The sequence below is a fragment of the Lissotriton vulgaris genome, chromosome 2_1 (assembly GCF_964263255.1).
Source record: "Lissotriton vulgaris chromosome 2_1, aLisVul1.2, whole genome shotgun sequence".
NCBI classification, from domain to species: domain Eukaryota; kingdom Metazoa; phylum Chordata; class Amphibia; order Caudata; family Salamandridae; genus Lissotriton; species Lissotriton vulgaris.
The window spans coordinates 1,820,102,338-1,820,115,609 of record NC_141687.1 but is presented as its reverse complement, the minus strand read 5'-3'; the positions used below and the strand labels follow the sequence as shown (position 1 = coordinate 1,820,115,609).

The window sequence follows — 13,272 nt, the reverse complement described above, 5'->3', positions numbered from 1 at the left end:
CAGACAAAGTTTCCCCTCGTGAACCAAAGCCGACTCTCCTCGTTTCAGTCTCCCCGCGCGCTCCTTCGACACCAGCAGCTGCACACAGCAACACAGGAGCGCTCGAGGCACGCAGTCATTTGTACCAACGCTGTCTCACGCGCCGCCGGCAGTTCCGGTTCACGTGTGACTGGGCCATGTCTTCCGGATCAGTTTAGACGTCTCGTCAGGTGCAGCAGCAGAGGAAGTCTCTTCCGGTGCACCAAATATTTCTTCAGGGATGGAGGGGGCGGTCTTTTTTCCGTGGCGGGTCATTTTTGCTAACCAATCGCGGAGAACACTGGGAAGTGTAGCCACAAAGGCCCGCCTAGTACCGCCTCTAGCCTGTCAATCAGTTTAAAGCCAGCTTTGTGATAACCTCCCCTCGCCTGTGCATCTTTACGCTGGTTTGAGACTGAATTAAAATAGAGGCAAAAGAATGCACAAAATTAGGAGGTAATGATCGGGTCTGGGAACCTACGGTATGATTCGAATAGGTTGGCATGCGGGCATAGGCTCCTCGGACACTGTAAGCTGTTTTCATTCATTGCGGGGTTCGAGCGCCTCTGCCATCTTCTGTGCGTGGGAGAAGGGGTTCTCTGGGGAGCAGCAGCGTGTCTGGGGTTGCCCTGAGCAACATAAAAGGCTAAAGGAAGCGCACTGAAGAAAGGCTCCTAGGCATTGTACAAGAGGATTGGTTTTGACCAGTTAACCGGGGGCTCCTTTCGGGGGCATTGGCACCCTCGTTCCCACCCCCAGGAGCTCCCGGAGAAGATGCTGAGCAGGTTGATGAGCGGCAGCAGCAGAACTTTGGACCGGGAGTACAACTGCACCGTGCGCTTACTGGACGATTCCGAGTACACCTGCACAATCCAGGTGAGCGCACAGATTTTCTGATATAAAAAAAGTTATTTAGATAGAGGTTGATTTTTCTTGAATAACAATTTACGCGCTTCTCTCTGGGCAGTTTACACGAAATGCTTTGTTTAAACGTAAGGTCATGAAGGGTGAAGTCTGATGAGCTAGTTTCAGGCATGGATAGGGATGTATGCGCACACTTATGGGAAGCGCATTCGGCATCCAAAGTGTACTCAGAATAAAACAATTCAGAAAGACTGCGTAATTTGCTTTTAGCGTAAAATGAGGCAGGACTCTCTGACACTGGTGAACAGCAGACCGACCTTGAGGGGTGGTGATTTTTAGGCTGGAGCTCCTGCCTGGTCTACTTAATCTTTGAAAGTCTCGTCTCATTCTTGTCCAAGTAAATTGTGGGTACCACTAGCGCTTCGTTCCCCACCACACCGTCCCAACGTGAAAGCTGTCTGGGTCTAGGGTCATCACTATCACTCCGACAAAACGCTGTCATTGGAGCCGCGGGGGATCCAGAGTCGTCTGTCTGGTCGCAGACATATGGCTAGGAATCTTTACGCTTCTAACCAGTGAGAGTCGACTGCACCACCTTGGACCTCTTTCTAAATTCCGGGGGATGGGGTGCGGGAGGAGGGGGGAACGGGGGGGGGGGGGGGGGGGGGGCAAACAGGATATAGCTTTTTATGACATCACCCATCCTCCATTTTGCCCCCAAACATGAAAGTGTTCATCTTTGGACCACCCAAACTCCGCTATTACAAATTAATGCTGCATACAGAGAAGAGAGAGCGCAACACCGACTCAGACAGGAGTGTTATCAGCTAGAGTCCCAAAGACGTCTTATGTCCGGATTGAAAGGTTTTTCTTGACCCAGTGGCAGTATATGTAATGGCAGCGGTAATGTGCTCCTTTTCTGGTGCCCGTCTCCCGATTCGGTGGACGTGAGCCTGTTCCAGAGTCGGACCGCCGGGTTAGACGACCTTTTCCCCCGTAGTGAGAGTTGTGTGGCACACATGTTTCTCTCCGTTTCTGTATTTTCCAGACCCTTTGTCCCCGTTCCGGTGCAAACGTCGTCTACCTGCTCCAGTATGTTACCTATGTGGGGGTTTCCCTGTCTCCTGGTGGCTTCCCTGTCCTAGATGCTTATGTTCCCTGGTAGTGTGCCAATCTCCTTGCTCCTGTGTTTCTGGGCCCGTGTCCCAATCGTCTGGTGCAAACGTGGGTATCATTTTCTCTCTGACCAAGTGTGCATCCGTGTTTTTCGGTCAGTCTGTGTCTCCCTGTTGTATGTAGGCGTATTATGCCTTTGCATTGTTGTTGCACCATGCTGCACTGTGGCTGTTTTGTTTGGGAAAGAACCCCATTGTGGTTGTTGGATTTCTACGGTACGCACCATGGTCCCGAGTATGGTGACGCTGTCTCCCAATACTCATATCTCACAGTGTGTGTTCGTCCTCCTTTATGGTGGCAGTGTATTCCCATCCCAGTTTTGGTGTATTCCACAAGTTGTTGCATGCTTTCCTCCTGAACCACTGTCATCGCATTGCCTATCCCAGTACTACTGTTTAACCTGGTCCTCTTTTGTTTTTTTCTGCTGTGCCATTTGTTCCCATGCTAGTGTACCAAGTCGTAGGGAGATTCTATGCGAGGCCCTTGTGATGTTTATAGATTTGAGTGTGCCGGTGTTGATATGTGTGGACGAAATGGCGCTTGACCTCATTCCTATGTGCCAGCATTGCTTGAAGACATTTTTGACAATGCCGGTAAATTAATTACATGACAATCAGACCCTCCATTCTCGGCAGAGCACACCATGAACCCAGCACTTTATGAGAGTGGAAGAGGGACACATTTCTGATGAATGGACTTAAACCAATAGTCCTAAAGACCAAAACCCTTGCATGGCTATTATCCTTTCCTTCACTTTTGCTCCATCCTGTTAATTTCCCACGTCTGTGGGTCTGCCCAGGAATCTCCTGTTGCCTGTGGTCTTGTCTACTTCTGCCCTTTTTCACTTTTGTCACTGATGCTATTTGCGCAGTTCCAAACCACAGCCCTCTGCTCTGTGTGGCTTTTGGACTCTGATTGCTTTATTTTTGCAAAGACCTTTACAGTAATGACTCATTTCCAGATGTATTTAAATTTTCCATGTCTGCTGTCTCTTTCCTGGCGACAGCCTTTCCCCACTCCTGTGGCCCCCAACTTCTTTCACCACTTTTGTAGTTGCTATTCCTTTCCCCTCATTCGTTACTGCTCTGTCTGCCCATGTTTCTGTTTCTCTCACTTTCTCTACTTCTATGTTCATGTTCCCTTTTGGCATGACTACTGTTCTTTTGATACTCACATCAGTGTTCTCCTCTTACCCACTTTGGTTACTGCTGCACTTTTTTTCCAGAGTTATGGATTTGCAACAATATCCATCAACTGCTGAATAGTTTACAAACCACTACAAAACGTATCTTAAATACTCTGCTTGGGCTGAAGTGTGGCTCCTGACTCCTACTTTGCAAAAGTAAAACTCATTACCTTTCACCTGTTGATTGCTTTATTACTGTATACGTGAATCCCCAATGGCGTTAAAATCCCAAGGGCTCTTTGGTCTGTAACAGGAAAACCAAACCTTGCGTATTTAAATGTATTACAAACTGGGTGGAAAGAACAATTCCTTCTTTGTCATTAATATATTTATTACCATTCATATAAACTGATGTGTACGTTTAAGAGATCTCATACAAGTAGTTTCTCACACAATGTAAAATGTTCTAGCTATCAAGAAGGAAAGTTTCAGTTCTTAAAGGACACAGAAGCAAGGATAATGCATGACTTACTTCCTTTTATTTTATATAGCAGTTTTATCAAAGTTCACTTCTTTGGTAACCAGGCAACTACATTTACAAGAAAACACAGGGAAATTCAAATGCAATGAAATTACCATGTCGTCCACCAATCACATCATCCAGTCCAATAGAAGGCCCCTTGTCTATTCCTTCAATTTATTCATGTGAGGTAGGCCTATGCTGTTATACTTTCACTGGCCATTCTTCTGCTCTGTACCCAGTAAAGGAAATGCAAACATGTTATCCAGTTCTTTAGTCTATTAACAAAATTATAAATCACAATATCCGCAGTACCCGATAACGTGAAAGTTTTACATCATGCATAACCTAGTTCCACGTCCACTACAAACCTTTACCCTGGAAAGTTCACAGGACTTTTACAGTAATTACTAATTTCCAGATTTTGTTCAATTTTCCATGTCTGCTGTGTTTTTCCCCTCGTTCTTTGTGACAATGTTTCCCCACTTCTGTGGCTCCAACTGCTTTTACTGCTTTTGTAGTTGCTATCCCTTTCCCCTCATTCGTTACTACTTTCTCTGCCCACCTACCTGTTGTTTCTCTCACTTTTTCTACTTCTGTGTTCATGTTCCCCATTGGCATGACTACCGTCTGTTTGATAATCACATCAGTGTTCTCCCCTTACCCACTTTGGTTACTGATGCCAATTTCCTTCAAACCAAAGGCCACTAGAATCATGCGTTGGCACAGCTTCTTCCAAACGTATGGATTTGCAACATTACCCATCAACTGCTGCATAGCGTACAAATCTCTACAAAACGTTTCCTAAATACTCTGCTTGGGCTGAAGTGTGGCTTCTGACTCCTACTTTGCAAATGTTAAGTCCTTACCTTCCAACTGTTGATTGCTGTATTCCTTTTCCTCCTAAGTTTCTTGGGTGGAATAATCCTTGCATCCGTATCCTTTTTAGAACTGAAACTCTCCTTCTTGATAGAAAGGAATTTTTACATTGTAGGTCAGGAACGGATGCGAGGATTATGCATGTTCAAAGTCTACTGACCCCTAAATAAGCTGTTTTTTTAAAGGTCAACTCGTCTGTGGTATTCATAATGTCCTCTAGTCGCCCTCCCACTGCTAAAGCTTTGGAAGTCCCTGCCCTTCTTGCTAAATGTGCCCCAAGACTTGACACCTCAATACCCGCTTCCTGCATAATCCACCTTACCTCCTGGTGATGGATAGAAATCTGACGGCCTTGAGAGTTTTCTTCAGGGCAATCAGTAATTGCCTCTGTCCCCTCTGCCTAATTTCTGCTGTCATGTTCTCATAGACCTTTTCACATGTAACTACACCCTATTTTGGTTTGTCTTCAAATGCCGGATATGAAATGGACCTGGTGTTGGTCTTCATTCTCCTCACAATGGTGAATGATACTCCATCTGGCTTAAATATAAGCTTTGAAAGGTCAAGGGACCTAACATCATATACTCTTTAACGCAATACCAAACATAATTGCATAGCAATTTTGGTAACGGTTCTTTCCTAGATATAAACTGTTGGACTTGGCCTTTTTCCCCCAAAATTTTTCGCTTTTGACCCCCTTATCTGGATTGTCTCCCCCATGGGATTAAACCTGTATAGGCCATGAGTGGTGTGAGACCCCTTTTGAAAAATGTAAATTACCTGACATAATGTGAGACACTTTGTGAAGATGTAAAATTACATGTTGTAAATGGTACACTTGTAAATATCCCCCATTTTGAAAACGCACCTGACTGAAATGTATTGTTTTTAAAATGGATGCCATGGCCATGGGTTTTGCCACCTGACTGACATAGGTCAGCTGTCTAGATAACATTACCCAACAACCCCTAGTTTTGGAGGGAAAGCCTGGCACCCAGGGTGCTCACCCCCTCCCCTAGAACCAGTTTAGGCTAGATGTGCCAACATTCTAGAAGGTCCTGGCACTGCCTGGGAGGAGGGTATAAATAGGGGAAGTGTCACCAGAGAGTCAGTCAGCGCTGGGACAAGGAAGGGAGGGGGACCTGCTGTGAGGTGCGACCGCCACATGGGCCTGTGAGCTGGGCCCTGCACCCCTATAAACCCCCCCCACTGCTGTCCCCATGGGCCCCTGACAAGGGAGGACTCTTCATAGGTCCCTGACGCCGTGGGACCTTGAACTACGCCAGCGCTGAGGGAAAAAGGTGCCCAGAAGAGGAGGAATGCTGTGGGCTTGAACCCCCCAGGAGGTGAGGAGTGTGCCCCTGGGACTGGCTGTGGAGCTGTTCGCCCCCCTCCGTGAGAAGCACTATAATTTGGAAGCGCTGGGCTGTGAGGTGCCTATGGTGAAGGGCTGTGGACAGCTGACAGGCGTAAACTGCCGTATCACCCCATAAGCGCTGGATGTCTAAAGACTGTTGCTGCCTGTGGAGCTGCCTGGGGAGGATTGTGCCCCCAAGGGACTGTGCCCTGTGAATGATGTGGCCCCCGAAGTGCTGTTGGCCCTGAGGACTGTGTGGGCAGAGGAGGGAGTAGTGCGCTGTGAATAGCGCCATTCTCCTGAGGAGAATCACGCTGGAGGAGCCTACCCTCGTTTCAGCGCGCTGTCTGCCGCATTATTAATTAATTAAGAAGGGAGCCTACCCCTTGTCGCAGCCGGAGATCACCGTCGCAGCCCGGGTGCTGAGGAGACTGTGAAGGGACTTAATATCCAGAAAGGGAGCCTACCCTTTGTCCGGTCCTCGCGCTGTGTGGCAGCGCCGAAAATCACCGCTGCCGCCCGGCGCCGCCGTGAGGAGACCCCCCTGCTGGGGTGTGCATCGTCGCGGCAGCCCCCGATGCCAGGAGGGGGCCGCCGAAGTAGAGTGAGGGCCGCGCTAGGCCTGGAAGCCGTCCAGGCCCGTGTCATGTGACGGGGGCGCCTGGTGGCGTCATTGGCCACGCCCCGCCACGCCGCGCACGGATTGGCTGCGCGGCCGAGCCCCCGAGAAGGCCGCGCAGGGATTGGTGGACGGCCGAGAAGGCCAGAAGGAGCTGAATCGAAGCCCCGGGTCCCCGTGAGGTAGGAGGGGGGACCCGGGTGAAGAATCGTTGCAGAGCTCCGATCGGGAGTGACCGGAGCAGGAGCCTACCCTGCCGGTCTGCGCCCTGAGTGTGAAGCTGGGAGGATAGGCGGGGCCGGGGCATACTGTCGGTGCCAGCCCCGCCTCCCCAAACAAAGCCGGGAGAGAGGCCGGCGAAGGAGGCCAGCCGGAGCGGGTGCCCACACTGCCGGTGAGTCCCCCGCCCGGCTCGGGAGTAAGGAGAGGCCTGGGCGGAGGCAACGGAAAGGCTACGGGGCCCCCGGTGAGCTGAGAGGAGCCCCGCGACTGAGGGAACCGCATGCCTGTAGGTAGGCGCCAGAAGTCCACGCAAGGGGCCTGAAGGCCCGAAGATAGCAGGTAAAGCCCCGGGGAGGGCGGAGAACCGGCACAGAAACGGGGCCTTCCTGAAGCAAGTAGGGGGACCCAGAACTGCCCCTCCCCTCAGAAGGACTAGAGACTGGCCCCCTTAAGGTACCAGAACTGGGCCGGGTGCCTATTAAGGATTAACCCCGCGCTGGGGGTGCTGGTGATTGTAAATTCCTAAGGAAAGGTGCCTACTTACCTGATGTTTCCTGCCTGTTGGTTGATCCATGACTATTGAAATGATGTGCAGGTGCTGGTTCCAGGAAATGCTAATTGAGCTCCTTTTTATTGCCTTTCTTGCAGGGGCGGGCTTGGTGGAATGTTTATGGTGAAGCTACCAGGGTCATAGAATTGCACCCCTGTGAAATGTTTTAATAGGGGAAGGTAGGGAGAGGTTGACTACCCCCCTTTGCTCCTGCGGTGGGAGGATTAGTAGACTAAGCTGCATTGTGATGAAATGCCCAGTGTTACGCCTAAGCTAGGGGATCGATGCCCAAGTGCAGTGGGATTCAAGCCTGGTTCAAATGTTATTAAGGCCAATGCACTACCTGATGTTTGTGTTGCAGGTTGGGGGCTAAGGAGTCATGTTCCCCAGGTCTTTTCCCTAAGGCTATAGCACCGGGGTTCTGTATGCCCTGTAGAGCTTGCGAAAGTGGCTTAAGAGTCCTATGGTTATGCCCGCCTGCTAGTGGATGCTGGTATGCCATGATGTCTTTCCTTACAGGGGTTATGCAGGATGCTGCCTGTTGTAATTACAGCCGCTACCGAGGATGAAGGCCTGAGTTGGCCCTGCCTGACGCATAGTTCCTTAGGTGGAGGGGGGGAAGAAACCTGATGTTTTATTACAGGTGTTCCTGCCTAATGTTAATGCCAGGTGATTCCTATTCTTTTTGCAGGAGTCGCCAATGCCAGCTATTTTGGGTTCTTACCCCTAATGTTTGATTGCATGTTTAATGGGCAAATACGCCAAGTGCATTTTTCCCTTATATAGGTGTCACTGATGTTACATGCCAAATGCTAACCCTTTTATATTTCAGCTAGACACTATGGACTATGGACTAAACCCTTTTTGTCCCATGTAAATAATCCCCCACTGAAATACTTGGCTTGGGTGCCAGTTGGCGCCATGTTATGATTACCAGTGTATTTTTCCTTTTTACCTTGCAGGTTGGAGATAACACTAAAATTATTCTTTTCCAACCAAAGGTGGAGTTGCGTCTCTTTTGTAGTGTGCCTGGTGTGTCGTTTGTGGGTACTGCGTGAGTGCTTCACATGTCCTCCAAGTTTGGCCTGCCCGCTTGATGCCATGCTACCCCCTTTGAGACTTGGGCAACCCCCATTTCCAACATTTGGTGGCAGAGCGGTGGGATAGGACTTGTGTTTGCGCAGTACCACAGCGGCCACGGGTTACACTGCAAATAGAGCTTTGGATGTAATCCGAGCCTTGTTGTGGGGATTATTGTTTTTGATTGCTTCCTCCAGAAGAGTGTTTTGAATTGTCCCCTTGTTCCACTGGGAGGGTGTGTCCCGGGTGTACCTCGCCACGATGGGGTTGATCTACCAGGAAGTGGAACTGATGGAGTACACCGAACAGGAGGTGATAGACTTCCTCCTGGAGAGAGGGATACCCCCAGTAGGGAACATTAGGAGGAACCTGTTTCTCTATGAGGCCCTCAAGAGGGGAGAGCCCTTAGAGATTGATGGGGACTTGTCTGACTACCCCCCCGAGGTGTTGAAGGGTCAGTGGGTTAGAGACCAGAAAGAGGGCTCCCCATCCAGAACCCTGGGAGGTAGTTATTCCGAGGAGGAGGAAGAATTGGAGAGGGCGGAGATGCCAGTAGCTGTGGAGGACACCGAAGATAGGGAGTCTCGCACTGGGTCCAGTCCCGGGGGCACTGCCCCATCCCTTTCCCTGTCCCCAGAAGAGTGGGTAGATAGGCGAGAAGAGAGGGAGTATCAGCTGGCGCTGGCAAAGCTCAGGCATGCCGAGGGCTTAGCGCAGCTGAGGGTAGAAGAGCAGCGACTAGAGACTGAAAAAGTCCTAGCGCTGGAGAGGATGGCGGAGGCGGAGAGGGCCTTCGCCAGAGAGAGATCAGCTCAGGTGGGTAGGTTGACCCCTGAGCGTGGTTTCAGGAGTCTGGATTCCCCGAGGTGGGTGGGATCCAGTGGTGGCAGCGAGTGTAGGTCCAGTGCAAGGTGTCCCACTCCCGAAGCCCAGGAGACTGTGCCTGATTCCCCGGAAGAGGAGGACGGGTTAGTGTTGAGGGGCAGGGGAAAGCTGTCCCATCAGTCCTGGGGAGAGTTCGAGGAGGAGTGTTGGACTGTACTGGAGGATTGGGTGGTGAGGAGAGCAGTGGAGGATTGGGAAGGGCTGTGCCATGCCGTTATCCGGGAGCACATGCTGAGGAGTTGTTTCCCAAGACTGCGTCACCATCTGTTGCAGTGCGGGTTCTCAGACCCCAGGGAACTTGCACGGGAGGCAGACCTCTGGGTAAGTGCCAGAGCGTCTGGGAAGGCTGAGGGGAATGATCCCGAAGGGAGTGAGACGGGGAGGTGTCCCAAGGTACCCCAGCTGCGGCCACCAGGCCTGGAGTGTTCTTTAAGAGAACCCCAGCTTGGGAGGCTAGGCTGCCCCGATGTGTCATCCAGAGGGAGGGATCCCCTTATGTCAGGAGAACCCGGAGCATCATTAATCAGAGCTCCAGGGGTTCGGGGGACTGACCAGTCACAGGGTCTAGATCTTGGACTGGGGTTCCGGGTTCAGGAGTTGCCTGGCCTGGAGGGTGGGGTTCCTGTAAAGCAGGTCCCTACCAAATTGACTCCCAGGGGTACCACTTCCAGTGGGAGGGTGCGGAACTCTGGGAGGGGGTGCAGAGGGAGGAAGGTCTCTTCTCTGTCACCGGCTCAGCCACAGGGCATAGATCCCGGGTTGGGTGGCCAGGGACAGGAGTTGCCTGCCCTGGTGGGAGGGACATCTGTAATCAGAGTCCCCCCGGAAGTGACTCCCAGGGGTACTTCTCCGGGTAGGAGGGTGCAGAATTCTGGGAGGGGGTGCAGGGAGAGGGAGGACTCGCCCCTGTCACCGGTTCAGCCTGTGAGTTTCGACTCCAAGTTGGGGAGAGAGTTGTGTGAGGGTGTCCCCAGGCGTAGGAGATGGAGGAACCCAAGGAGGAGAAGTAGGGGGAGGGGAGCCTCGCCCCTAAGGGCTGGTCATTCCGAGGGTATAGACCCCAGGTGGGTGGACCAGTGGAAATTTGGAGAGAAGAGAGTGGTTCCAGAGTATCACAAGCCTGAGGCTAGTGCCTCCCACTCTAGGAAAGAGAGACATCCCACTAGGGAACACCAGTGGGGTGGTTCTGTTGGTGAAGGGAGGGTTGCGAAAGAGAACCATTGGGTTCCAGAGTGGAGGAGAGACTGCAGGTGCTCCTGTAGTTGCAGGCCTGCGTCCACCTTTTTCCGCCCCAAGCAGGGAAGCCCATCAAGGCATTGATGTGTCTACCCTGGCTTTTGGCTGGGGGGGAGTCGTGTTGGACTTGGCCTTTTTCCCCCAAAATTTTTCGCTTTTGACCCCCTTATCTGGATTGTCTCCCCCATGGGATTAAACCTGTATAGGCCATGAGTGGTGTGAGACCCCTTTTGAAAAATGTAAATTACCTGACATAATGTGAGACACTTTGTGAAGATGTAAAATTACATGTTGTAAATGGTACACTTGTAAATATCCCCCATTTTGAAAACGCACCTGACTGAAATGTATTGTTTTTAAAATGGATGCCATGGCCATGGGTTTTGCCACCTGACTGACATAGGTCAGCTGTCTAGATAACATTACCCAACAACCCCTAGTTTTGGAGGGAAAGCCTGGCACCCAGGGTGCTCACCCCCTCCCCTAGAACCAGTTTAGGCTAGATGTGCCAACATTCTAGAAGGTCCTGGCACTGCCTGGGAGGAGGGTATAAATAGGGGAAGTGTCACCAGAGAGTCAGTCAGCGCTGGGACAAGGAAGGGAGGGGGACCTGCTGTGAGGTGCGACCGCCACATGGGCCTGTGAGCTGGGCCCTGCACCCCTATAAACCCCCCCCACTGCTGTCCCCATGGGCCCCTGACAAGGGAGGACTCTTCATAGGTCCCTGACGCCGTGGGACCTTGAACTACGCCAGCGCTGAGGGAAAAAGGTGCCCAGAAGAGGAGGAATGCTGTGGGCTTGAACCCCCCAGGAGGTGAGGAGTGTGCCCCTGGGACTGGCTGTGGAGCTGTTCGCCCCCCTCCGTGAGAAGCACTATAATTTGGAAGCGCTGGGCTGTGAGGTGCCTATGGTGAAGGGCTGTGGACAGCTGACAGGCGTAAACTGCCGTATCACCCCATAAGCGCTGGATGTCTAAAGACTGTTGCTGCCTGTGGAGCTGCCTGGGGAGGATTGTGCCCCCAAGGGACTGTGCCCTGTGAATGATGTGGCCCCCGAAGTGCTGTTGGCCCTGAGGACTGTGTGGGCAGAGGAGGGAGTAGTGCGCTGTGAATAGCGCCATTCTCCTGAGGAGAATCACGCTGGAGGAGCCTACCCTCGTTTCAGCGCGCTGTCTGCCGCATTATTAATTAATTAAGAAGGGAGCCTACCCCTTGTCGCAGCCGGAGATCACCGTCGCAGCCCGGGTGCTGAGGAGACTGTGAAGGGACTTAATATCCAGAAAGGGAGCCTACCCTTTGTCCGGTCCTCGCGCTGTGTGGCAGCGCCGAAAATCACCGCTGCCGCCCGGCGCCGCCGTGAGGAGACCCCCCTGCTGGGGTGTGCATCGTCGCGGCAGCCCCCGATGCCAGGAGGGGGCCGCCGAAGTAGAGTGAGGGCCGCGCTAGGCCTGGAAGCCGTCCAGGCCCGTGTCATGTGACGGGGGCGCCTGGTGGCGTCATTGGCCACGCCCCCGCCACGCCGCGCACGGATTGGCTGCGCGGCCGAGCCCCCGAGAAGGCCGCGCAGGGATTGGTGGACGGCCGAGAAGGCCAGAAGGAGCTGAATCGAAGCCCCGGGTCCCCGTGAGGTAGGAGGGGGGACCCGGGTGAAGAATCGTTGCAGAGCTCCGATCGGGAGTGACCGGAGCAGGAGCCTACCCTGCCGGTCTGCGCCCTGAGTGTGAAGCTGGGAGGATAGGCGGGGCCGGGGCATACTGTCGGTGCCAGCCCCGCCTCCCCAAACAAAGCCGGGAGAGAGGCCGGCGAAGGAGGCCAGCCGGAGCGGGTGCCCACACTGCCGGTGAGTCCCCCGCCCGGCTCGGGAGTAAGGAGAGGCCTGGGCGGAGGCAACGGAAAGGCTACGGGGCCCCCGGTGAGCTGAGAGGAGCCCCGCGACTGAGGGAACCGCATGCCTGTAGGTAGGCGCCAGAAGTCCACGCAAGGGGCCTGAAGGCCCGAAGATAGCAGGTAAAGCCCCGGGGAGGGCGGAGAACCGGCACAGAAACGGGGCCTTCCTGAAGCAAGTAGGGGGACCCAGAACTGCCCCTCCCCTCAGAAGGACTAGAGACTGGCCCCCTTAAGGTACCAGAACTGGGCCGGGTGCCTATTAAGGATTAACCCCGCGCTGGGGGTGCTGGTGATTGTAAATTCCTAAGGAAAGGTGCCTACTTACCTGATGTTTCCTGCCTGTTGGTTGATCCATGACTATTGAAATGATGTGCAGGTGCTGGTTCCAGGAAATGCTAATTGAGCTCCTTTTTATTGCCTTTCTTGCAGGGGCGGGCTTGGTGGAATGTTTATGGTGAAGCTACCAGGGTCATAGAATTGCACCCCTGTGAAATGTTTTAATAGGGGAAGGTAGGGAGAGGTTGACTACCCCCCTTTGCTCCTGCGGTGGGAGGATTAGTAGACTAAGCTGCATTGTGATGAAATGCCCAGTGTTACGCCTAAGCTAGGGGATCGATGCCCAAGTGCAGTGGGATTCAAGCCTGGTTCAAATGTTATTAAGGCCAATGCACTACCTGATGTTTGTGTTGCAGGTTGGGGGCTAAGGAGTCATGTTCCCCAGGTCTTTTCCCTAAGGCTATAGCACCGGGGTTCTGTATGCCCTGTAGAGCTTGCGAAAGTGGCTTAAGAGTCCTATGGTTATGCCCGCCTGCTAGTGGATGCTGGTATGCCATGATGTCTTTCCTTACAGGGGT

The 13,272-nt window shown here is 52.6% G+C and overlaps 1 protein-coding gene across 1 annotated transcript in view; it reads left to right on the top strand.

Moving 5' to 3' along the window:
* Positions 1-326: 326 nt before the first annotated feature.
* Positions 327-13,272, top strand: part of FRMD5 (FERM domain containing 5) — a 550,452-nt gene continuing 537,506 nt past the window's right edge. Inside the window, exon 1 of the mRNA XM_086957901.1 lies at positions 327-894. Coding sequence (XP_086814027.1) covers positions 793-894 — 102 coding nt within the window. The 5' untranslated portion in view covers positions 327-792. The remainder of the gene's footprint in view (positions 895-13,272) is intronic.